The sequence below is a fragment of the Callithrix jacchus genome, chromosome 12 (assembly GCF_049354715.1).
Source record: "Callithrix jacchus isolate 240 chromosome 12, calJac240_pri, whole genome shotgun sequence".
NCBI classification, from domain to species: domain Eukaryota; kingdom Metazoa; phylum Chordata; class Mammalia; order Primates; family Cebidae; genus Callithrix; species Callithrix jacchus.
The window spans coordinates 56,320,278-56,346,577 of NC_133513.1; the positions used below are offsets into that span (position 1 = coordinate 56,320,278).

General features: G+C 50.9%; 1 protein-coding gene across 50 annotated transcripts in view; it reads left to right on the forward strand.

Moving 5' to 3' along the window:
- Positions 1-15,832: 15,832 nt before the first annotated feature.
- CAMK2G (calcium/calmodulin dependent protein kinase II gamma) overlaps positions 15,833-26,300 on the forward strand; it is a 62,420-nt gene continuing 51,952 nt past the window's right edge. For 36 of the 50 annotated variants that reach the window (XR_004731930.2, XR_004731931.2, XR_013524911.1 and 33 more), the window contains exons 1-2: positions 15,833-15,990; positions 17,318-17,412. Coding sequence is in view for 38 of the 50 variants with exons in the window: in XM_035267906.2 (XP_035123797.1) it covers positions 15,926-15,990; positions 17,318-17,412 (160 nt within the window). In the remaining 12 variants the exon portion in view is untranslated. The remainder of the gene's footprint in view (positions 15,991-17,317; positions 17,413-26,300) is intronic. The other 14 variants (XM_035267907.2, XM_078345576.1, XM_078345573.1 and 11 more) reach the window with 1 other exon arrangement.

The following is a 26,300-nucleotide window of genomic DNA, read 5'->3' on the forward strand; positions in this document are numbered from 1 at the left end:
CACCACTCCCACCAGGGTAAGTCATATGAAGGCCCCATGGGAAATCCCAGAGCCAAGCCAGGCCCAGTGGCCCACAGGCAAGCACGCCAATAGCTGCACACCAAACTGGTTCTGTAGCTATAGTGACAAGCCAGGGCCTGCTGGCCATAGATAGGTTCCTCAGAATCAGGCTTTCCTGGTACCCAGTCCACAACTTTCCCTGGGGCCACAGCTGCAGCTACTGTTCCACATGATCTTAACCCAGCTTACCTGACCTCTTGGCACAAGGAAAGGTCCCAAGAGCGCAGGGGTGAGGACCTGGTCGGGGGAGCAGTAAGCCCCCTCCTCTGGCACCTCTAGCCAAGCCAGCTTCCTAAGTAGTCATTCAATTCAGCCACCCAAAGTGCTGACAGGAGGCACTGTCATCCTGGGGCTGCATAAAGAAAGACAGGCCAGACCCTGGAGGGTGGAGGGCTGCACCTGGCTGGGATGCCCAGACAGGCCCATGGGTGACAGACAGCACCCTATGCCCCAAGCCCAATTTCTAGCAGTGTTTGCAGAGCCTGTGCTATTTTAAGTTTCTTTGTCATCACTGCAGGCAAACTGGGCTGGAGGAGTCTGATTAGAAGAGAAAGAACCGGTTTAACAGAGCTAGGGTGATGGGGGTTGCTTCCCTGAGCTGGCACCATAGCACCAGGCAGAAGAACCAGTGTCAATGCTTCCGAGGCTCACGCCTGGGTTTCAGAGCAACTTGTCAGAATAAAAGAGGCAAAGAGGAGGACTTTGAGCTTCAGGAGCCAGAGGCTGTAATTTCTGTCTCAGGAAAAATGATGACAACAATAATACTCTTATTATAAATGTGCTTTTTAATGTACAAGATAACTTCATAGACATTATCTCATTTGATCCTTACTGCAGCCCTATGAGACACGCAGATATTATTCACCCCACCTTAAATATAAGGAATCTAAATCTCATCCAAGTAAGTGACTTGCCCAAGGTCACAGTCAAGAAAGTGGCAATGGCAGGACCTGCACTAATTGTAGAAGGGGGTTTGGGGAACCTAGACCTGCACAACTAGAGGTCACTGTAGGAAGAAGGGAACTCAGAGAATGAAGGGGGAGCCCTGGCTTTCTGCTGATGGCCCTGGGAAATATGGGGCTTCATGGCTTTGTGGCCTGAGGAGTGGCCCCATACGCAGAGTCTGCTGGTGATCTGGGTGTGCAGGGACATCACAGCAGGCCCCCAGGCAGCTTCATCTCCTCTCTTGGCTGGTGGGTGGGAAGGGTTTTTCTGTTCCCTTCATGCTGCCCCCTGAGTCAGCTCCCTGGCATTGCCCTGGCATGTCCTGGGCCCCACGCCCAGGCAGTGAGGAGGCGCTGGCAGATTGCCCAGGGAATGCTGCTGTCTTAACTTAAGCCAAATCCTAATTACGACCCCCTTCCCAGAGGCAATCCAACAATAGCTGCATTGGGGGCTGCAACTTGAAAGCACAGGGTGAGTCTCCTGTGCCCCTTGGGTTTTCTGGCACAAGTGTCACTGGGCACCCACCTTTACCTGATGGCTGCAGCCCTGGAGGGAATGCAGGGAACAAATCCATTTTAGAGACTTTGGCTGAGCCAGGCTCCCACCCCAGGGCCCTGCTTGGGTTTCTGGTCACATCCAAATAGCTACGGAGGGAGTTGCATTTGGACAGAATGGAGGAAAACAGAGCCAAGACTCCAGCCTGAAGCCGCCTCAGCTGTTTCTGGGGCTCTGACTCAGAAGCTGCTTCTCAGGAATGTGGAGCGCTGGGGCCTCTGAGACCCTTGTCCAGGCACACTGGAATGAACAACTGCGTCGGCGGGGGGCATGTTTCACCCTTCTCTGTCTTTTCTGAAAACACCTACACATAGCAACCCACCACTGGGAAGACTGAGCTCCTCCAGGAAGGAAGCATTCCTAGACCCCCTCAGACCCCAGGGATCTATCCCTAGCAATGGCCATGGGCGGCCACAACTTGCACTTACAAAAATGCTGCACTGTGTGGGAGTCTGTCTCTATCCCTCTGTATCTTATCTCCCCAACTCTGTCGTGACTTCCTTGACCTCAGGCTTCCGGGTGAAAAGGAGTGCCCTAAATATCACATTCATCTGACAAACATGTTGACTGAGATAATCTGAGAAAAAGGAAGCAAGAAAGAAAAAAAAGGCAAAGAGAAATCAGTGAGAAAGCAAGCAGGAGGGTCACAACCCAAAGTCTGGGGAATCTGCTTCCCTTCCCAAGCAAAGCTCCCAGGCCACCTGGAGAACGAAGAGCAGGCAGGCTGTGTCCAGGTGGCCTGTACTTCCTTTTCCCCAGCACCCACTCCAACACCAGATGCCTTCAGGTCCACCAGAAGACACTGGAGATCCTTCTACCTCCAGAAAGGAGGGGTTCTGCAGTGATTCTCCAAATGTGGGCCATTTTCCTTTCTCTGATTCTGGCCTGACTTCCTTGCCCTAAAGCAAGTCCCTTGTCCCATGGGATAATTCACAGTGAAATGAGACGTAGAGAGAACTAACCCTGGAACAGAAATCATGTCAGCAGTTTATCACATAATGCATTGATTTTAGGTTTGTGTACCTCATTAGATCATAAGAGCTGGGAGGGTAAGAAGGGAGGTCTTGTTCACCAAGCTAGTCCCAGAGTAGAGCATGCTCCATAATACACAGAAGGTGCTCAGTTGGGTGCCCCATATACATTTGTTGATTTGGCTCATTGAGGGGCACCTGGAGCCTGCCAAAACACTCCTGTTATCTAGCTGGCATCAGCAACTTTTATTCCGGAGCTCATTCCATCTCCAAGATGTAGTGATCTGTTGGAAGAAACCAAAGCTGCAAGCACCAATGGACTGTGGGGCCTTGGGTTCTTAGACAGACTTGGCGTTGAAAATGACTCCTGGGGTGGGGTGGGCTGAGTAATCTGGTAGTGCTCTGGCTCTTTAAAACTGGGTTTAAGGCGGCCTCTAGTGGACAAGCAGAATCACTGCCCGTTTGGGGTGGAGGCCCAGCCTCCTCACCTCTGTGGCTCGCTCTGTCTCCAGGTTCTCCATCCTTGGGCCCAAAGTGGAAAGCATTCAAGATGGCACCACCAGCAACATAAGTGGCCCATACTAGGACAACAGGATCCATCCAACGGACAAACCCATTCAAAAGCACTCACTACCGTACTTAGTGCTTGGCCACAAGCTATGAGGAGGGAAGACAAGGAGATACAAGCAGAAGACAAGGGCTCTGTCTTTAAGAAACCTATGATCTAAATGAGAAGTCAAAACCAAAGTTTTAAGAACGCAAACAGCAAGCCCATATTTAGGTGCCAACCATTTTAAGGGGTGAGTTCAGAGAATCAGTGCAATCTCTCTGCCTCAGTTTTCTCATCTATAAAATGAGAATACTAAAACTTACCCTGTAGCGTTGTGATGATTAAAAGGAGATGGTAGGGAAAAAATATGGCATTATTGTTATTGTTATTAAAGCAATCTATGTTCAACATAAGAAATTTATTTATTTATTTTTTTGTTTGTTGTTGTTCTTTGAAACAGAGTCTGGCTCTGTTGCCCAGGCTGGAGTGCAGTGGTGCAATCTCAGCTCACTGCAGCTTCTGCCTCCCAGGTTCAAGCGATTCTCCTGCCTCAGCCTCCCAAGTAGCTGGGATTACAGGCACGCACCACCATACCCAGCTAATTTCTGTATCTTTAGCAGAGATGGAGTTTCACCATGTTGGCCAGGCTGGTCTCAAATTCCTGACCTAGAGTGCTAGGACCTCAAGCGCCTCCCAAAGTGCTGGGATTGCAGGCATGAGCCACTGTGCCTGGACTCAACATAAGAAATTTAGAAAGCACATTTAAGGAAGAAAAAAGTCCACACTGATACCAGTCTCAGAGATAGGAGCTATTAACCTACTGATGCACATCCTTCAGCATGTGAAGCCTGTCTGAAAAGTGTGGGAGTAGAACAAAACCACAAGCCTGACTAGAACCATGCAGGTTCCAGAGACTTATACATGGGCATTCATACTTAATGCTGAAGGAAACAGCATTTTAGCAAAGAAATAGCCCATTGAAAGTGATCTTGTTTTCTGCCTATGTGTTCGTCTTAGCAGAGGGACTTTCCCTGATCACTTTATATTAAATAGTACTCCCCTGCCACTCTCTATCTCCTTTCCCTGCTTTCAGTTTTTGGTAAGACCTATTGCCACCTCATATATTAAATATTTATTTGTTCATTTATTTATTGTTTATCCCTCTCACAAGAAGGTAGGCTTCCTGAAGGCAGAGACATCACCTGTTTTGTTCACTACTTTTTAAAAAACTATATAATTATTTTTATTTTTAACGTCCAGAATGTAATATAAGGGCCAGATCTTCCTCCTTCCTGGACTCAATTTTATAAGTTCTCAATTGGTGCATGAGGCCAATAGGGATACTTTTTCTTGTCTAATTTGGTTTCTGGGAAAGCTTCATTCAAGTTTCAATGGCCATCTATCAACTAGAATTAAGTTCCTCATGTTCTCCATCTGTTTCTCATATTCTACAATCCTGGCCTTTTGAGAGACACCCACTCAGCACAAGATTTCACATCTTCTTTTTCTTCAGCATCCACCTGGACAGTACATTTATCCTCTGGTACAGGAACCTTCCGGGCATTAAACTTCTCAAAGTCATCCACGAAGCCTGCCTTGGCCACATTGGCCTTGTAGTAAGCCCAGCCAATAGCTGGTGGATTCTCAGGTAAAGTAGCCAACCTGGAAGTCAGGGTGTCATTCCAGGATTTCAGGGAATTAGCAATGGCCTTTTGGTTTCTGGATATGATCTCCCCAAAAGCTACCCAGTCAATTTTCTTTTTTTTTTTTTTTTTGAAATGGAGTCTCACTCTTGTTGCCCAGGCTGGAGTGCAGTGGAGTGATCTTGGCTCACTGTAACCTCCAACTCCCTAGTTCAGGCATTCTCCTGCCTCAGCCTCCCGAGCAGCTGGAACTACAGGCACGCACCACCACGCCCAGCTTTGTATTTTTAGTAGAGATAGGATTTCACCATGTTGTCCAGAATGGTCTCAATCTCTTGACCTCATGATCTGCCTCCCTCAGCCTCCTAAAGTGCTGGGATTACAGGCATGAGCCACTGTGCCTGGCCCAGTCAATGGTTTTTAGAGCAAGTTTTCACCCATCCATCTTGGGAGGCTTCACCAACCCATGATGCCCATGGTCTTTTTTTTCTCTCTCTCTGAGACGGAGTCTCTCTCTGTCTCTCCCAGGCTGGAGTGCACTGGCACAATCTCGGTTCACTGCAACCTCGCCTCCTGGGTTCAATCAATTCTCCTAGTCTCAGCCTCCTGAGTAGCTGGAACTGCAGGTGCATACCACCACACCCAGCTAATTTTTGTATTTTTAGTAGAGATGGGGTTTCACCATATGGTCAGGCTGGTCTCGAACTCTTTTTTGTTTGTTTGTTTTTTGTTTTTTTTTAATGTTTTTATTTTATTTATTTATTTTAATTTTATTATTTATTTATTTATTTATTTATTTACTTTTATTTTATTTTCAAACTCTTGACCTCAGGTGATCCACCTGCCTCAGCCTCCCAAAGTGCTGGGATTATAGGCATGAGCCACCGCACCCGGCCTTATTCACTACTATATTCCCAGAACTGAGACAATGTCCTGAAAAGATAAGGTGTTCTATTACTATTTCTTAGAGATGAAGGAAGGAAGGAAGGAAGGAAGGAAGGAAGGAAGGAAGGAAGGAAGGAAGGAAGGAAGGAAGGAGAAAGGTAAAGAAAGAAAGAGGCAAATAAATAAAATGGGTCAGCAAAGTTAGAAGAAGGGCTACTACAGAAACTCGGGAGGCTGAGGAAGGCCTAGTTCAGGATGCTGGATGGTGGGAGGGAAAAAAGAAGAGATGGATACAAGGACATGTAAAGGGAAAAATATATGGGTGTCAGTTCCTAATGATATACAGGATGATAATAATAAGAACTACCATTTATTTAGCATTAGGCCTCGAGCCATTCACCTACAAATACTATCATTAAATTATTATAACAACCCTATAGTGAAAGTTACAACATCTTTATTTTACCAATGAGGAACATCAAGCTCAGGGAGCTTAAGTACCTTGCCCAAGGTTGCACAAGTACTAACTGTAAGCAGCAGTCCCAGAATTCAAACCCAGTTTGGCTCCGTAGGGAGATAAGGGATGAGTCAAGATTGACTCCAAGATTCTGACCTGGGTCATTAGCAGACTAGTCATGTCACTGTCAGAGCCAAGGGATCCTGAGAAGAAAACTGGCCAAGGGTGGCAAGGGGAATAGTTCTAATGGTTTAATATTTATTGAGTCCTGACTCTTCCAGGCACTGTTTTACCCTTCACTTGTACTGATAATTTATTCCTCATAAAATCCTATCAATAGATAGGAAGAATAAGTTTATGAGATCTATTTATGTGCAAGATCTATCTAGCACAGTGATTGGCCAGGTGTGGTGGCTCACACCTATAACCCCAACACTTTGGGAGACCAAAGTGGGTGGATCACTTGAGGTCAGGAGTTTGAGACCAGCCTGGCCAACATGGTACAACCCTGTCTCTACTAAAATTACAAAACAAAAACAGCTGGGTCCTGTGGCACATACCTGTAATCTCAACTTGAACCTGGGAGGTGGAGGTTGCAATGAGCCAAGATCATGCCATTGCACCCCAGCCTGGGTGACAGAGCAAGACCTTGTCTCAAAAAGAAAAAAAGAGATATAGCATGGTGACCATAGTTACTAACAATGTACTGTATACTTGAAAATCACTAAGAAAGTTGATTTTAAAGTGTTTCCAACAAAAAAAAAAGAGTATGTGAAGTAATGCATATGTTAATCAGCCCAATTTAGCCATTCCATAATGTATACATATTTCAAAACATGTTGTATATGATAAATATATACAATTTTTGCCAGTGAAAATAAATAAGATGCTAATTTAAAAAAAAACAAGTCTATGAAATGAGTACTATTATTATTCCTATTTTGCTAGTGAGAAAACTGAGGCACAGACAAGTCATAAAACACAGGCCAGGTACAGTGGTTCATGCCTGTAATCCCAGCACTTTGGGAGGCCAAGGAGGGCAGATCACCTGAGATCAGGAATTCAAGACCAGCCTGGGCAACACGGTGAAAACCCAGCTCTACAAAAAATACAAAAAAAAAAAAAAATAGCTGGGCATGGTGGTGCACACCCATAGAATGAGCTACTCAGGAGGCTGAGGCTGGCAGATTGATTGAACTTGGGAAGTCTAGGCTGCAGTGAGCGGTGATTGTACCACTGTACGCCAGCCAGGGTGATAGAACGAGACCCTGTCTCAAAAACAAAAGAAATGCTCACAGGCTTCCATGACTAGTGTGTTCTTAACCATCATGTTATCCAGCCTCTCAATTTGGTTAATTGGGATGGGGGTTGTGTTAATTTGAGTGGACAGTGGGACATTCAAGTGGGAATGTCTGGTAGGTGATCATCTGTAGCTCAGGTCTGGGACCTAGCAGCCTCTGGATCTTGCCTAAGAGTCCAGAGTTGGACATGGGTGCTTCCGTTTTTTGTTTTGTTTTGTTTTGTTTTGTTTTGAGACAGAGTCTCACTCTGTCACCCAGGCTGGAGGGCAGTAGCAAGATTTTGGACACTGCAACCCCCGTCTCCCAGGCTCAAGTGATTCTCCTGCCTCAGCCTCCCGAGTAGCTGGGATTACAGGCATGCACCACCACACCCAGCTAATTTTTGTATTTTTAGTAGAGACAGGGTTTTGCCATGGTGGCCAGGGTGGTCTCGAACTCCTGACCTCAGGTGATTGGCCCACCTGGGCCTCCCAAAGTGCTGGGATTACAGGCATGAGCCACCATGCCCAGCCTAACATAGGTACTTCCTGAGGCATGTCCCTGCCTGGCCTGTTGGCCCACCCACAGCCAGGCATGATTTCCACATGGCTGGTCCCAGCTTTATGGCCTATTTCTCCCCTCTTCGCACCCTCCCCTCCATTTCTCCTGACTACCCTGTGTCCCAAACACCTGCCAAGCCCTCAGCACCTCAACACTGTGTTTTCCACTGGCAATGCCTCCTCAACTCCACCTCTACCCACCAACATCCTTCCTCTCCTTCCATCTTCTAAGTCGCTTCTGATTGTTCCAAATGATTCCATTACTCCCCCTTTAAGAGTCCCATCATGCTTTGCTTTTACTTTCCAAGCATTTATTGAGTACCTACTACAGCCAAGGCACTTTAGACCCTGGGGATGCCAGAATGAACATAAACAGGCATAAGCCCTACCCTCACGAGGCCTGTAGTCATAGAAACAACTGTATATACCTGGGACAAGTGCCTCGAAGAAGTGGTGGATGGTACTTTTGGGGCCGTCAAGACACAAATATGATCTGGTCAAGAGGCCAGGGAAAGCTACCCTGAGAAAATGCTGCTTGGGTAGAGAACTGGAGGACAGACGGGTAAAGAGGGGAGGGAAGAGTGAGTCAGGCAGCCACTTGTGCAAAGACCCAGAGGCTGCCTGTGGTACTAATCTTTGGGCTTGTATCCTTGTTTTATTATCATGTTTATCTTCTCGTCCCCAGTGATTAAAGCTCTTTAAGGCAGGGCCTATTTCTGGCCTCTTGTTGTCCTCTGCAGGGGTTAGGACTAAAGCTCGCCCAGGGCAGGGAGACAGTTGTTTGAATGGACTAAGGGGACACTGCCTGTTTCTGCAGAAACCTCCCAGTGCACCATCCCCAGCAGAGTCCCTGGAGTGCAGAGGGATCATCCTGTGGCCATCTCTACCACCCTCCTTTGTGGTGGCCAAGGACCAAGGAACAGCGTCACTTCTAGCTCCAGATCCAGATTTATGTCTGTCCTTGATGAAGGTGTCTTCTTGCACTGAGCTGGGATTTCAGGTCTCCTTTGTTTGTGAGCATGGATGTAGCCTGCCCTTGTGGGCTCCCTGCAAGTCATAGAGTTTGAGGCCACAGAAGGAACACCAGAGTGGTTGTACCAGGATGGTGGGGTTTATTAGGGTCTCTGGGTCCTATTCTCCTACTGCTGTCCCCTGGGCCACTCTGGCCACACCAGCCTTCTTTCTACCCCTTGAATACGCCATGACTTTTTTTTGAGACAGGGTCTCGCTTTGTCATCCAGGCTGGAGTGCAGTGTGACGATCATGGCTTACTGCAGCCTCTGCCTCCCAGGCTTAAGTGATCCTCCAGCCTCAGCCTCCCGAGTAGCTGGGACCATGACCAATTTTTATCTCAGGACTTTGTCACCGCCCCTTCCACTAGGAATGCTCTTCTTTGGATCTTCAAACAACTACCTCCTTATCATCATTTCTAAATGTTATTCCTAAATGTCTCCCTTAAAAGTCATGTTCAGAGGGTACCCAGGTCTGAGCACCTCAGTTAAAGGCGCCCTCTATGCTCCCTACCCTGTCACTCTCTATCCTCATTACTTGATTTTACTTTCTCTGTAGTAGGACTTAACTCCAGTCCAAAATGACCTCTTTCCAGGTACACTGCCCGCCTGCAAGGGTGTAAGCTCTACGAGGCAAGAGTTTGGTGGATTCTTCTCTTCTGTTTCCTAAGTGACTGGAACAGAGGAGCTACTCAATAAAATGAATGAATGAATGAATGAATGAACAAATGTCCCCTGTGGGTAAATGCCTTGATTGGGGGGTTGGGACTAGATTGAGATAAATCCACACTGAGTTTAAGATTTCAATCTAGATGGTATTGGTGGTGTGAGCCCATCTGAATCGCCCCCATACAATTTACTGACCCCCCTATCTCTTTCTATTTGCTGCCCTTCAATCACATTCTCCCAGCTCCACCATAAACTGTGTTAGCTATTTGTTCCTGGGCATGATATTTCACCTTTCTAAACTTTAGTTTTCTTCTCTGTAAAATTCCCACACAGGCAGGGTGACAGTGAGGGTTAAATGGAGTAGCTTCTGTAGAGTGCTTACTGCACATGCCTTGCAAGTAGCAAACTTCCTCTAGACATTAGCTACTCCAGTGGGTTCTGTCATCCTCATCACACCTCCCTTTGTTATTTTGTTGACGCTCCCCTTCCCGGCCTCTCTCCAGCTCCCTGCACACCTCCCATTTGCCCACCAGGGGGCCCCATATGCCGCTCTTCCTGCCTGGACCGTCCACACTGATACAAGCAGACTGCCCATCATCGCATCAGTACCTCCCTTGTACCTCTGATGACAGCTCTGCCACTGTCTCTGATGACAGATTTGTCCACTGGTCCTGCCTCTTCACTCCAAATATCTCAGTCTCTTGCACCCAATACTTCATTCATTCCACAAATGACTGAGCAACTACTAAGTGCCAGGCTTCAATGGTAGGTGTTGGGGATACATGGAAGATCAGGCATGCCCTGTCTTCAAGAAGCTCACAGTCTATAGGGGGATGGCAGAGGGGTCAAGAGGGGGCCACGCCCTGGACTTGACAGGTGGGAAGGCCAGGATCACATTGCTCTTTGGAACAAAGAAAAATGGAAGGAAGTTCCTTCCCATCAGGCCTTTAGTTCCTCAAGTCACATATTTCTTCCTTTTCTTTCTTTCTTTCTTTTTTTTTTTTGAGATGGAATTAATGCTCTTGTTGCCCAGGCTGGAATGCAATGGCGCAATCTCGGCTCACTGCAACCTCTTCCTCCTGGATTCTAGTGGTTCTTCGGCCTCAGCCTCCTGAGTAGCTGGGACTATAGGCATGCGCCACCATGCCCAGCTAATTTTGTACTTTTAGCAGGGATGGGGTTTCTCTGTGTTGGTCAGGTTGGTTTCGAACTTCTGACCTCAGGTGATCCACCCACCTTGGCCCCCCAAAGTACTAGGATTACACGTGTGAGCCATTGCACCTGGCCATGTGGCCACATTACATATTTCTAAACTTACCTGAATTTCTCAGCTCAGCTCTTCATCCCCAGTGCCTCAAACTCTATTCCAGACACTTCAGTTCCTTATACCAGATGCTGCAGCCCTCGCCCCAAACACCTCAGCCTCTCATTCCAAAATCTTCTGTGTCTCAAACTTCAGGAGCTCAGCTTCTCACCTCAAATATCTCAGCCCCTCCTCTAAGAAATACCACAGTCAGGCCAGGTTCGGTGGCTCATGTCTGTAACTCCAGCACTTCGGGAGGCTGAGGCAGGAGGACTGCTTGAGTTCAAGACCAGCCCAGGCAACACAGCAAGATCTCGTCTCTACTAAAAATAAAAAAATTTAGCCAGATATAATGGCTTGTGCCTGTAGTCCCAGCTGCTCAGGAGGCTGAGGTGGGAGGATTGCTTGAGCCGCAGAGACAGAAGCTGCTCAGTCCGGGCTACACAGTGAGACTCTATCTCAAAAAAAGAAAAAAAAGCTGGGCATGGTGGCTCACCCTTGTAATCCCAGCACTTTGAAAGGCCAAGGCTGGCAGATCACAAGGTCAGGAGATCAAGACCATCCTGGCTAACACGGTGAAACCCCATCTCTACTAAAAATCTAAAAAATTAGCCTGGCATGGTGGCACATGCTTGTAGTCCCAGCTATTTGGGAGGCTGAGGCAGGAGAATGGCTTGAACCTGGGAGGCAGAGGTTGCAGTGGGCCGAGATTGCGCCACTGCACTCCAGCCTGGGCAACAGAGCAAGACTCTGCCTTGAAAAAAAGAAAAGAAAAACATGCTGCAGTCATTGACATAATCTGTGGTTCTCCCTCTTTTTTTTTTTTTTTTTTTTTTTTCTTTTCAGCTTTTAGACTCAGGAGAAATGGGAAAAAATAGTGATTTGGAAAAACCCACTGGTCGCTTTTTCTGATGTGTCTTCCAAGGCAGAGAGGGCATCCTTCACTCCTTCCCAGTGTGAGGATTGTTTATTTAAATATCGTGTTTGCAGTGGCTCATGCCTGTAATCACAGCACTTTGAGAGGCCAAAGCAGGAGGAGAGCCTGAGGCCAGGAGTTCAAGATCAGCCTGGCAACATAGCAAACCTCATTTCTACCAAAAAAAAAAAAAAAAAATTAAGCTAGTTATAGTGGCATGGACCTGTAGTCCCAGCCATTCAGGAGGCTGAGGCAGGAGAATGGCTTGAGCCCAGGGGTTTGAGGCTGGAGTGAGTTAAGATCACACCACTGCACTCCAGCCTGGGTGACAGAGTGAGACACTGTCTCAAAATGAAACAAAACAAATGTCTATTTGCATTCTCACTCTTTCCTCTCTCCATGATCACATCTTCTCTCTAGTTTTAAATGCCTCACCATTAATTCTCTCAGAGTTCCTTGGAGAGAGGTCATGATCTCATCACTCTGAATTCTCCAAAACTAATCATAGAATCTTAGAGTTGGAAGGGACCCAGAAGTCCAATGGGTTCCAAACTTCTTTTTAGTCAGGGACTCTTATCTGCAACCAAATCATATGTGAAACATCAATATATATGTTAACTAGCTACTGGGGCCTGGCCATGTAACCCCACGGATTCTGCAGAATATGGATGGAAAATCCCTCATGGACACAAGACTTCAGAGGCTTCAAAGAGAAAGATCTGAATGGAGGGTCCCACCCAGTGGGGTGCCTCGGGTGATGATCAAGGCATTGATATCTTTGCCATTCCCTATTTTCCAGGCTCTGGACACAATCTGACTGCTGGTGCTACCCAGGGGACAGGCTGCAACCACAGCAGCCCTGCCCACAGACCCCAGGATGTTGCCATAGATACTGAAGTGGAGGGAGCTGATGAGCCTGTTATTATTTGTGTGTATCTTCCTTCTAATTGCTGTGGGCTAGATGGAGGTTGTGTGGGCACTACAGCAGTGCGGATAGAAGAGGGTGTGTGTGCGAGGGTGTGTATTTGTGTGTGCATACAGATTTGTCTATAGGCTCCAAACTACCACTGTGGATGCGTCAGAGGCTGTGCTGTAGAGAGAAGTAGTGAGGGAGGAAGGGAGAAGTGAGGTAGAGATAGAAAGGAAAAAGGAGGCTGGACAAAGTGGCTTATGCCTGTAATCCCAGCACTTTGGGAGGCCAAGACAGGATGATTGCTTAAGTCTAGGAGTTTGAGATCAACCTGGTCAAAACTGTGAGACCTCATCTCTACAGAAAATTTTAAAACTAGCTGAGTGTGGTGGCACATGCCTGTAGTCCTAGCTACTTGGGAGACTGAGGCTGCAGTGGTGAGCTGTGATAGGACTACTGCACTCCAATCTGGGTGACAAAGTGAGACCCTGCCTCAGGGGGGAAAAAAAGACAATGGATCGTGTTTTCTTCTAATCGTGTAAATTCTAATTTTCTACTTTATTTGGATGTTTCACAAAGTAAAAGGCAGTGCCTAGCCTGTGGTAGGCAGTGATATTTGTTGAAAGGCAGCTAGCTCCACTTACATAGCACTGTGAGTCACCCCCGAGGCTTCACCCCAATATTTTTCTCATCACTCTTCTTTTTACCTAGAGATACAATACAAAGTGCTTTATATGGTTACCCTGAAACACCCAGTATTGAACCTCCCCTCAGCCAAGATGCTGTTGCTCTCAAGTAGGCATGTGAGACTGGTCAGGGCTGCAGTCCTGTCCTACATTTGCCTCGGGATACTCCTAGGGGACTCAATGGCAGCCCTCTTCTGTGCTTATTCTGACCTTTCCCCATCTCCTCATTCCACCTTCCATTCATGAATAGAAAGTTTCAAATATCAGCCTGGAGGTCAGGAACCAAGTCGCTTCGAGCACTTGGGAAGGGCACGTTGATAATCAACTGATATTCCAGGTTGCTTCTGCCTTGAAGATGGATGACAGAAACTCAACACTTACTGGCATCCCCATATGGGCAATCTCATTGCTTTACCGGACACTAGGACTTGGGACCTGGCTCTCACCCAGGTGCTTTGAGATAGGAAGTGGCCTTACTCTCCATTTTACTTCCTGTTGCCCTGGGGAAGGGTGGGGCGTGGTTTGGCACCTTATCCTTTCCCTTGGCCCTCTCTACCCTCCTCCCAAAAGAACTGCTAATGCTTTTCCTTTAGGGCTTCACCACCTCCCATTCCCTAATCACCCCTACTGTGCAGTCTGGTTCCCAAAGCAGCTCACAGCGCTCTTGGGTCAGGACAGGAGGGGAGCCCTCCCAGAGAGCTCTGCCTCACCCACCCCTCAAGAAGGCAGCTTTGGAGGCTGGGACACCTCTCAGCCCCCTCCTCTGGCAGCGTCCTGCTGTAATCAAGACTGAGCCGCAGCCTCTGGCTGAGCTCCGCCCTGCCCAGCTGGGGCTGGCCCAGGCCTCAGGGTACAGCTACCCAGGCAGGTTAGGAACCTGCCAGGCCTGTTTGTCCCCCATTGAAACAGTTACGTGCCTCTGTCCCACCAACTTGTGATGTGGGGACAGAAGAAGGGGTGATATCTCCCTCTGCCATCCCACAAACACTTACTGAGGGTCTGGGGCTGAGCGTACAATGGTGAACAAAAGGCACAGAGGCCCCACCTTATTGGGGCCTACAATTCAGTGGGAGAGCAAATATGAAACAAATAATAACAGCAAACGTAGTTCTAATTAGGTACCAGGTACTATTCTAAGTGCTTTGGCCCATTTAATGCTCACAGGCCTACAAGATAGATAATGTTATTATTCCCGGCTGGGCACGATGTCTTATGCCTATAATCCCAGCACTTTGGGAGGCCAAGGCGGGCAAATCAGCTGAGGTCAGGAGTTTGAGACCAGCCTGACTAACATGGTGAAACCCTATTTCTACTAAAAATACGAAAAATTAGTGGGGCATGGTGGCACACCTGTAATCCCAGCTACCTGAGAGGCTGGGGCAGGAGAATCACTTGAACCTGGGAGGTGAAGGTTGCAGTGAGCCGAGATCGCGCCATTGCACTCCAGCTTAGGCAACAACAGCGAAACTCCATCTCAAAATAATAATAATAATAATGATAATATTAAGTGACTTACCCAAGGTCACAGAGCTGGTCAGTGAGTTGCCCAGAAATCCAAGCCAGGCAGTTTGATGCAAGTCACTCTTAGACAGCTATGCAATAGCTCTACTGCCCCTTATACCAGTCAATGCATCACTACAAAATGTGGTGTCAGAAAATAAAAGCACGAGGGTGCCCTGCAAGAAAATGGGGATTTCCTCTTCCTTCCACTTTCTCTTCTAGCCCCCACTACGCAAAGCCTTTTTAAGTCTTCCCATTCATCCCTTTCATTGCTGGCCAGATAGAGAACACTCTTTTATCTCTGCAGTTGTGGTTCAGGAAGGCAGAGTCCTACCTGCATCCTTGCCCCTGGCCTGGTCTCCCTGATCAAACCGCGCCTGAGGGTTTCTTTCTAATAATGGCCCTGGTGCTTGCGCAAGTCTAGACTGTCAGCTGCCAGAGGGAAGGCGGCTGGCAGCTGGCTCAACGCAGGCTGGGGGCGCCTCCAGGCGTGCAGCCTCGCACAGGCTCCTTGACCTTGGATCTCGCCCCATATGCTAGGGACCCGGTTCGGGGCTCGGGACCCTCCAGAGAGCTCGGTGGTCCAGATCCCTACACTCCTAATGCACCCTCGCACGCACGTTCCTGAGCCCGCGCGGGGTCCGCCCCGAGATGAGCCCATAGATCGCGAACCTTCCAGTTCCGTCCGCCCGGCGGGTGGCCCAGAGCGAGAGCCCCCTCCCCTCGGCTGCCCGGCGCGCCAGGCCCAGCGCGGGCGGCTCTGGCGAGGGGCGGGGCACGCGGCGGGAGGCCCCTCCCCGGGGGCGGGCCGGGGGCCGGGCGGGGGGGGGGCCGGCGGGGCTGGGGGCGGGGCGGGGCGGGCGGGCGGCGCGGGGGTGTCCCTCCCTCCCTCGCTCTCCCCGGTAAAGTCTCGCGGTGCTGCCGGGCTCAGCCCCGTCTCCTCCTCTTGCTCCCTCGGCCGGGCGGCGGTGACTGTGCACCGACGTCGGCGCGGGCTGCACCGCCGAGTCCGCCCGCCCGCCAGCATGGCCACCACCGCCACCTGCACCCGCTTCACCGACGACTACCAGCTCTTCGAGGAGCTCGGCAAGTACGGCCCGCCCGCCTCGGTCCCCCGCCTGCCCTGCCGCCCGGGCGCTATGCGGCTCCTCGCCCCGCCCCCCGGCCCTGCACCGGCCGCTGCGGCGCCCCCTCGGCCGCCCCACCCCCGCCTTTCCCGCCCGCCGACTCGGGGCCCGGCGCCCCCCCCGCCTTGCTCCGCAGCCCCTCCGCACCCTGCAGCAGCTGGCCGGGCCGCTGCACCCCGCGCGCCGCCGCGGGCACTGCAGCCCCCGAACCGCTCCCGGGCGCCCTCCAGCCCCGCCCCTCCGCACCATTCAGGCGCCCCCTCCTGACCACCTCCCCACGCTGCCCCGGAGATCACTCTGCACCCTGAACCCAGGTCCCACGCGCCTCGCACTCAGGACCCTCCCCGGCCCTGCAGCCCCAGCCCTTGCTGCGGAGCCCCGGCGTTGGGGGTGCTGTTTGGCACCCAGCCCCGCCCCCCGCGAGTGCCGCTCCAGGCTCCCAGCCCGGCGTCTGGGCAGTGCTGCGGCACCCCCGTCCCCTCCCCCCACCCCTGCAGTGGTCCCAGGAGCCGCGCCGCAGCCGCAGCATCCCCCTCCCCTCCGCACTGAGCTGGTCGCTGCAGCAGCCCCTGCCCCCCACCCCCACCCGTGGCGCCGAGCCTGGCCACTGCAGCCCCTGCCCCGCCCGCCCCCCTAGACGTTTCCAGAGCCGAGAGTGCGAGCTCCCATTTTGGGGGGACGTCAAGGAAAATAACATGGGAAGGGGCGCTCTTGATGTCACACTGTGTCCTCTCTTCCCTTGCTGTCAGTTGAGCGGGATGCAGTGAGATGAAGCCAGTTGGGGGTTTGAGCCTCACTTTGCCCCATGGTTGAAGGAGATTACTCTTTCAGGGGGTGATACCTCTTGTTAATCTCTCCTTCCCCTACCCTCAGCTGTTCCTGCCGAGAGAAGGGCAGGGTCTCACTGGTCCCTTCTGCCCTGGTTCTCTTGGCTGGGACCGCAGGGCTGAGATGCAGCAGGTGTGTGTTTTCAGTGTCGCCCACCCGCTCCTGAGGTGGAGGCTGTCGCCTTGCCCAGGGACTGGATGAGGGAGTGGGAGGCGGCAGGCCACCAACAGATGTTGTTCAGTGGGAGGGCGGCAGGCCACCAACAGATGTTGTTCAGTGTCCTGCGGTGGCCACGTCCTTCTGTCTCAGGTTGGATGGTGGTGGTCGCAGTACTGGGATGTGTACATGTATGTGAGTGTAACTAGAGGTCTGGTGATGGGAGCATCATCGTCCCCAGACCTGAAGTGTGTCTGTGTCACTGCCCTGCTCCGTGTCCCAGTTCTTTCCCCCTTCTCCCTCCAGGGGTGCTTTCTCTGTGGTCCGCAGGTGTGTGAAGAAAACCTCCACGCAGGAGTATGCAGCAAAAATTATCAATACCAAGAAGTTGTCTGCCCGGGGTGAGTGTTCCCTGTCTTGGCCTCTTCCTGAGGGTGCCTCCAAGGGCCATGGCTTCATGTGAACAAGCCCCAGGAATTGGGGGTTGTGCCTTTTAGCCCTTGGAGAGGACTTGGAATTTCAGACTGGTTGGACTTTGAAGCCAGAAAAGGAGTTGTGGGGGTGGGGGGACTGGAAGAGCTCAGGTAGCAAAGAATGAAGTAAGAAATGCAGGTAGCTACAGTGGCCCCTAAAGGCTCAAGGGAGTTATCTTCAGGGAGGTGGAGGATATGGGGGTAGTGGGTGGCATGGAAGGGAGAACTCTTAATTTGGGGCATTTGGAGCCTCTCCCTTTGGGGCAGTGGTGGCCGCGACAGGCATTTCCTGGTCCCTTTGCCCCCGTGGTGATTTAGGATGGAAATGCAGTAAGTGAGCAGCTCTGACAAAGCCAGCCTTCCCTGCCCACCAGGCGGCAGAACAGACTCCCAAGGGAAGGGAATCTGTAAACATCAGGGGAGGCTGCTATGTCGAGGGCTTCTCAGGAACAAATTCTGCCAGATGAACTTGATTGCTTTTTTGATCAAATTACAAAGTTGGTGGTGCAGCAGCAGATGTAGTCTGTCCTGGGTGGAGGGTGATGCCTCATGGTCTAGAAATCCCAATGGCCCAGTTTGGGCAGGAACTGCACTGCCTCAGAGTCTGAGGAGCATAAAGGCCCAGGCCTTGGGACCTCATTTTCAAGATCCTCCCAAGTACCTGAGGCTGGGGGGTGGTCAGGGCCTGTCTTTCACACCTTGAACCTACAGTCTCTGAACCTCCTATTGGGTGCTTGCTAAACTCACCTCATCTGATAGGTGTAGACCCAGCAATGTGTGAAGTGCTCTGTGAACACATCTGGTGAGTATAGAGGTCAGATCTTGGAGGGCTGCAGGGTGCAGCTGGGGGACAAAGGTTGTAAGATGAAGAGAAAGGAATTAGGGCTGAACAGTTGGACGCCAGAAATACTTTAGGAGCCAGGACACATGCTCTGGGGAAGACATGGGCTTTGGCCAATAATGACATGGGCTTCTCTGGGATAAGAGACATAGTAGATGTCCCAAAGGCTCAGAGAAGCTCTATAATTCCATGGAGATGACAGTGGGCTTCTGTCATGTTGGCAGTTGTTCTGGGACCTGTTTAGCAGGGCCATCTCCACCCCCAAGCTGGGGACTCTCTCTCCATCCCCCCAGTAGGGCACGAATTGCTGACTCCCATCCAGCTCCATCTCTTGCTGTTCGTGTGCATTGCCTATAAAGTTGGACTTGTTTGTTTTCTTTCTCTCTGGGTACCTTGAGTCTGAGGATGGTTGCCATAGAGATAATGTGGGCAGTCAAATGCCCTCCTCCCCTGGGGAGGAGGGGGCGCGGACAACAGGGGCTGGGCTCTCTGGCAGACATTCTCTAGCCAAGGATGGAAGGTGCAGGCAGGAACCATGGCTTGAGGCTGAATACCTCTCATGCCCACACAGCAGAGCCCTGGTGCTTCAGAAACAGGGCTGGTGTCTGGTGTCTCCAGTTGATGACGCAATGCTTTGCTCTCCTCATCTCACCAGTGTTCTCTGACCCTGGGGTAAGGGAAGGAGAGACAGCTCGGAGCCAAATTCTGGGATGTGAGGATAGGTGATGTGGTGACTTCCTGTAGCTACCTGACTGGGGCTTTCATTTCCTGCTCTTTCCCTACTCGCCTGAACTTCCATGATCTGTGTCAGAGCATCCCTTTCCCTTCCTCACCTCCCTTCAACCTTGTCCCATCTTTCCCAGTGGATATCTTTCTTTCCCTGGCCAAACTGGAGGAGGTTTCATTTCTTTTTTTTTTTTTCCCCTCAAGAAGAGGATTCTTGTGTAAAAGTATACGCTTCAGACAGAACTCCCCCTCTTCCTAGATGGTTATGCTAAGACTGGGCTCCCTGTTGTGTGGCCTCGTGTGCCAGGTTGACTTTGGGACAGGGGCACAGATGACAGGCGCACATGCCAGCCAGAGGGGTCAGAATGTGTAAGTGCCAGCCAGTACTGTGTGGAGGTGGGAGAGTGGGAAGGGGCTGTCTTGGAGACGGAGGGAACAGGGTAGGCTGGGCACAGGGGATGTGAGCTCCTGGAGAGAGCTGGGCCAGGGTAGCCATGGGCCGGTGCCCATGGGGTTAGGGAGTGAGGGCCCATGGCTTCCCTGAAGCCTCTCAGTTTACACTATATATTTTATAAAGGTGTAGCCGCTGGGGCTGGGTTTCACTCGTTGCTGTCTGTCTGTCTAGGGCTCCACAGGTGTTGGATTTCTGTGTCTGGGAATGTCGTGGGCCCACCAGGGTCATCTCTGAAGGTCTGAAGGGGCGTGCTGTGTTTGTTGGGTCTTCCTGCCTGCTGTCTTTCTTGTGATTCTCTGGGCTACAAACTGAAAAGAAAGAAAGAGGGTATAAAGCTGTTTCTCCTTGGCATCCTTGGTGAGGTGGCCCAGGAGGCAGAGAGAGAGATCACCTGGTCTTCTAGGGCGTCCGACCTAGATGGGAAGCCTTCTTTTGGGCTGTTGTGTCTTGTCACTGTGGCCTCAGAAGCCCACATTGGCAGTTGGGTTGCGAGGTGGGGAGTTCATGCAGATGTGCATTGAGCACTATCTTTGTCTGCAGGCCTGTCTACATAAAGTCACTGAAAGTCACATAACGTCACTCTATTTGCTTCAGAGCCGCGATATGAGTGGAGCTGGGCTCTTAAGGGAGCCCGTGGTTCCAAGCTTAGCTCCGCTAGGCCGAAGGAGGCATTTAAAATAGGCTTGGATGCAGGAGCTAGTGGGCCAGGTGATGGCAATGATAAGTCGTTATTTTAAGATTTAAGAGCACCCCCCTCAAGGAGCCTGAGCCCTTATGTCTTTTTTTATTTTTAAATCTTCATATTCCCTTCTTATCTTTATTCATATGCATACAGATTTTCACCTCGCGGAGCATAACATTTTATATCCTGCTCTCTTTGCTTATATCCAAAGCATTTCCCCCATATTGCTACAGTTGGAGGGCAAATGGTCTTTTCTTCTACGTGGTTTAGGATTTATCCCTAAAACTGTCAGCATCACAAGAAACTTCTGTATTTGTACAATTTATTTGGATTCTAGTTGCTTTCTGGAATCCAGATGGATTTATCCGAGATGGTTACTGGGGTAATGCCCTTGGCCTTACTAAGAGATACTACCGGAAGCAGTGTTATGAAATCTGTTATAACACTTTAGTGTCTTTAATCTGTACACCCTATTTGAAGAAACTTCTTTTGAAGCTAAATGTAAGCAAAATCCTTCCTCTTTGTGAGGACCTGGGAGGTGAGGGAAGGGTCCTTGTGTGCTGTTTCACTTCTGCATGAGTAAGCCTTAGTGAAGTGCCTGATGTATGCTGGCCACATATGCATTAAATGAATGGGTCAGGAGGACTGTGTAACCAATCATGGTTGCCTTTTGGCTTTGGCTCCCAGGAAACTCAGAGTCAAGTTGCCAGAGCCCTTGTACCCTGGGGCTTGGGTCCCCCTTTCTGATCTAGGGAGCCAGGTTGCAGACCTGATATGGCTGCTGGAAGAGAGGACAGATGAGGATAAAGACCTGTGCTTGGGGCATAAGGCAGAGTGGGAGATGTAGGCAGACAGTTAGCTGATAATTCCTCCTTCCTCATCACTAATGGCACCATAGGGCCACTGTTGGGATATCTTCCAAGCAGTGATTTTCAATTTTAATGTGCATAAGTATTACCCTGAGAACTGGTTTAAAAAAATGCTGATTTCTGGGCTTTATCTATAGATTCCGCTTCAGGAAGTCTAGGGCGGAGCCACAGAATCTGCATTTTTAACACATGCCCCAGTGAATTTCATGCAGGTGAGGCATGAGCCACTCTTTAACAGATGCCACCCAAAATCTGCAGCAGCAGTGACAGTTGCTCTTGCCATGCCCTCTGGAATTCAATAGACCCACCTTGGCCCAGCCTTCTCCAGATTGTACCTCTCGGCTGCTGTGTGGCCATCTGTGCACATGGGCTGTTCTGTGATTAGGGGCCTCATTCTGGGCCTCCGAATTGGGGTGTCTGTGTCTGAGGCTGAGGCAGGCTGGGTGGCTGGGGTTGTGGCATGTTGGCCACCAGAAGGGTAAAGGCTGTCCCTTTCTGGGTCCAGCTGGCCCTGGGGACTGAAATGGGATCCCCCTGGATGGTGCCAGCTGAGAGTCCCCGCCCCCCTAGTGTTGGCCTGAGTAGCCCCCATGACATTTGTGTCCCCTGTGGTATCTCCAAGTGAGACTTTCCTGTTAAGGACCTGGGTGAAGTGAGGGAAAGAGAAGGGAAGGGCAAGCAGCAATGCAGGGAGTGGGAGAAGGAAGAGAAATCCACGAAGCACTGGAACACAGGCCTCGAGGAAGCATTTAGGGGGGCTGTTTGCAAAACCATGCTTTCCTCCTGAAGATAAAACAGGCCAGTTTCTGTAAAACAGAGAAATGGGCATCCTGCATATCAGTGATGGAACTCCTCTACCTCTCTCCTGAAGGGATGGAAGCTGACTGCAGGTCCCTCCTCTGTGCAAAGGCTTCTGCTGGGTGGCTTTTGTCATACAGTCACATTGAGCTGTGGGCCTTAGTGCACACAACACTAGCTTGTCCCCCTCCCCTCTCACCTGCCTTCCCAGAGTGACTTGGGGTGCCACATCAGGGGCTGGGGACGGAGGTGGGAAGGTGGCCCTGTTCAGTCAGGGAGGCCCCTGTCTTCTTGCTGCTTCCTCTGGTCACTTCACATTATACCCTTGTCAGAAGCTGTGCTGAAACCCTAGAGGTGAGTGGCTGACCCCATTCTCTGACGAAGCTGGAGACATGGAAGGAGAGGCTGGGTATGATCGTTCCTGCCCCCATCTCTGTGCTTGTTGCTCTCTGAACAGCTTTGGCAGACCAACAAGGGCCTGATGCCATGGGTGCCAAAAGGATGGTGACAGGAGGAGATGGGCACTTTGCACCTCCTGAATGCCTCTCTGTGGAGGCCCTTTGTCATCTTGCCCATGGCCAGACAGATCTGCCCCAGGACCAGTGGGGAAACCAAGGCACAAAGCTTTGTCTGGGGTCTTTTTTTTTTTTTTTTTTTTGCGCTGCTGGTGCCCATGACTTTGCCAGGGCTCAGAACCAGCGTCCTCAGGCTGTGTGGCCTCCACCCACTCCTTGGCGCCTTTCTTTAAAACACAGGTTCTGGATACTTTGTTCCTGTGATGAATCTTGGCGCATCACCCCACACCTCTCCATCTAGGCCCTGAGCTCCAAGCCTGGTGGAGCAAATCCCTCCTCGTTGCTGGCTGAGGCCCCATTCCTGTCTGTACCCACCTCTCTGGGCTGTGCGGTGGGGAGATTTCCAGCCACTCCTCCCCAACACCATCTCCGCTTCCTGGGCCCTATCAGCAGCAGCCGCAGCTTCCCATCTGCTCCCCTCTTTTCTCCTCCCTTTCTTTCCCCTCCCCCCTGCTTGCTGCTGCCCTGGGAGGAGCTATTTTTAGGGGCTGCTTCCTGGGATGTTTTACTTGGGGCTGGTTACCATGAAGGAAATGTCACCAAAACAGTGGGCAAAGGCTGCAGGCACCGGGAGCCTTGCCGGGGGCATGGAGAACACGATGGCTGATCCTGTTCTGGCCCTTGAGAGTGGCCAGAGTGTCCCCAGGCAGAGCCTTGCCTTCTTGGGGCTTGCTAGTGACCCCATGGGGATTTTCTCCGTCAAAGCTGATTTAGGGCTGTTTTGCTGTGGGGCATTTCTTGGAGCCTCTTTCCCTCTTTAGTTAGAGCTTCCCTTGCATTGAGATCTAGGGGCCAAAGTGGGGCTCAGGTCTTTGTGTCACCATGTTAAAACTGCTTGAGTGAGGGCTGAAGAGAAGGGGAGGATGCTGGGTACTGCACAGAGCCTTGGGGGTTCACATGGGCACGTTTCAGGCCACGTCCCTCTGTATTCACAGCCCCTAGCTAGTCACTGGGTGTACGGGTAAGAGGGAATTAGAAACCATGGTCCTGCTCTTACATGGTGGATGGACTTTGCTTTTAATTGGAGACTCTTTGCACCTTTAGAGTGACATTCAAAGAGAAAGGGATGTGGCATCGCAGTGTCAGGGTGAGGTCAATGGGATCATGGCTTGGGATTCCCACTGGTTGGTGCCCCAGGCCCGGGGCTGTGCATAAGCAGCTGGGGAAGGTGGATTATGATACCAAATCCCTGTGCTGTCCTTGTTTCTGCTCCTCAGAGTGGTGCCCAAGGGGACCGGACGGGGGCCTCTGCTGCTTGAGAAGGAGATGAGGGGCACTCAGGAGGGCAGCAAGTAAGGCTGCTTCCCATCGAGCCCTGAAATCAGTGGGGCTGCAGGAAGCATCTCACATCCATGTTTGGGGTCTCAGGCACAGACCTGCAAAATACTCTTTGCAAAGTTAAGAATGTCTTTGCGACTGTAACTTGGGATTGTCCTCAGCCAGCATAGAAATGGGCATCCTTTCCCTCGTACAGAAGGTTATATGTTTAGGTGGCAGCAGGATCTTATTTGAAGCTAGTGCTGGCATTTATGGTTTTTTTTTTTTTTTTTTTTTTTTTTTTTTTTTTAAGAAAATGTCACTAAGTCAGCAGGTCCATCCCTGACAGGGCCATGGAAAGTCTGTGGCCAGCCCTCCCTGGCCCCCTGACCTGGTGGCAGAAGGAAAGGGCATTGGAGTAGGCTTCTATCTTCAGGCCAGAGGTGAAGGCGGTTCAAGGGCAGGCTCAGTGTACTCCTTGGCTGCACGCTATCACCTCCTATCTGCTTCCTCTTCTGCCTCCCTCAGTGTATCTGGTCACTTCTTGCTGCCCTTCCTGTGAAATCGTGGTGCCTTGGACCAAGTCCTGAAGCACTTGGGCAGAAGGCGGGAGAGGCTGGGCTTCCAGGATCCTTGTTTCCCAGGGTCAGGCTCTGGCCTGGGTGGGCTGCTGGGGAAGGGCTGGAGCCGATTTTGCTTTTTGCTCCTGTTGCCACCTCTGCTCATGACGGGGAAAACCTGCAGAGGGCTGTGGCTGGAGCTGGGCTCAAGGCCGGCAGGGGTGGGTCTCTCCATGGCAGTAGCACACAGGCGGGCAGGAAGTGGCCCTGTGCAAAAGCGGGAAGTGGCTGTTGTCAAACAGGAAGAGGGGGCTGGGCTGTGGGAGGGGTGGGGATGAGCCTGGTAGAAAGGTGGCTGGAGGAGGGTCCACCTCAAAAGGTCCCAGCTGCTCCCTAGTGGTCACTGGAAGGAGGGGGCATCTCAAGGGAGGCAGCTACCTTTGTGGCACCTTGGGATGGCAAGCCAGGGCCCTCCCACTATGGACCAAGTCCATTCAGTTGGCCTCACCCTTTTTGGGGTTGGGGATGCTGCATCCAGCTGGGATGCTCTTGCATTTGGGAAAGATGCTCTAGAAACCACCGCTCCATCCTGGAACCCCTCCGCTGCTGCTGCCACTGGAGTGGACCCTCAGCTTTTTCCCAGCTGTGGTCCAGCCCTGGAAGTGACTACAGGACAGGAAGTGTGGGGGAAAGAGACAGGAGACAACAACTGGAGAGGCTGGGTGGTGGCCTGGTGGTGCATGGCAGCAGGGAGAAACCGCTGTGCTCATTGAGGAGAGCTTGTGGATGGCAGGATACCACGGCTGCGAGGAAGAGGAGGGAAGTGGGCAGTGATGCTTCCTGTGGCGGTCCCCATTCTCTGAGGAGCCCCTGTTGCTGCCCATCACTTGCAGATTATAGACACGGGTGGGCCCTGCCAAAACTGAGAGGGATACCCCACCCCCAGGACTGCAACGAGGACCATGTGGGGAGTCTGGAAGCCAGGCAGGAGGGCTCAGTTGCTGTGTTGCAGATCCTGAATCTGCCTGGGCACAGGGGACTGTGGGTTCACAGTGTCTCTGGTGATAGCTGTGGCCACAAGCCCAGCCCAGGAGACCCTATCCACCTTCTGACTGAGCCCTTGGAAAGGAGCTATACACCAGGCCTTATGCAAAACTCTTAACCTGTACCACCTTATTAAACCTCAGATCTTGCTATCTTCGTTTTAGAAGTGAGGAACCTCTTTCCCAAGATAATGTGCCTGGCTCACTATCTCACCTCCTTTGGGTCCTAATCAAATGTCACCTCCTTACTGAAGCAGTACCTGTCAAAACATCTAATGTGCCATTGAGTTTTTTTATTGTCTGTCCTTCCCCCACATGCAGCCCACTAGAGTGTCAGCTCCATGAGGGCAGGGATTTTTGTTTGTTTTATTCACCCTGTCTTCCTAGCATCTTGAATAGTGCCTGTCACATAGTAGGCCTCAGTAAATATTTCTTTTTTTCTTTCTTTTTTTTTTTTTTGAGACACAGTCTCACTCTATCACCCAGACTGGAGTGCAGTGGCCTGATCTTGGCTCACTACAGCCTCCACCTCCTGGGTTCAAGCACATCCACCTAATTTTTGTATTTTTATTAGAGACAGGGTTTTCCCATGTTGACCAGGCTGGTCTTGAACTCCTGATCTCAAGTGATCCACCCACCTTGGCCTACCGAAGTGCTGGGATTTCAGGCTTGAGCCACCATGCCCAGCCACGGTAAATATTTCTTGAGGGAATAAATGAAGCTCAGGTGGGTTTAATAGCTTGCCGGATGTGGCAGTGTTGGGCTCAATCTAGGGCTGTCTGACTCCAAAACCAATGAGTTGTTAATTGCCATACTCCACGGCTTAGAATCAGAATGAGGACCAAGGTGCAGTCCTGGGGTTCAGAGAAGACCTGGGCCTTGCTGGGAACATGGGGCTCAGCTCCTTGGAGTTAAGGCTGAATTAAGAGGCTAATGAGGACCCTCTGGACGCTGGGCAGCTCCTTCGAGGAGCTGAGAGCCTGAATCTGTGTCTCTCTGCTTCACTCAAAG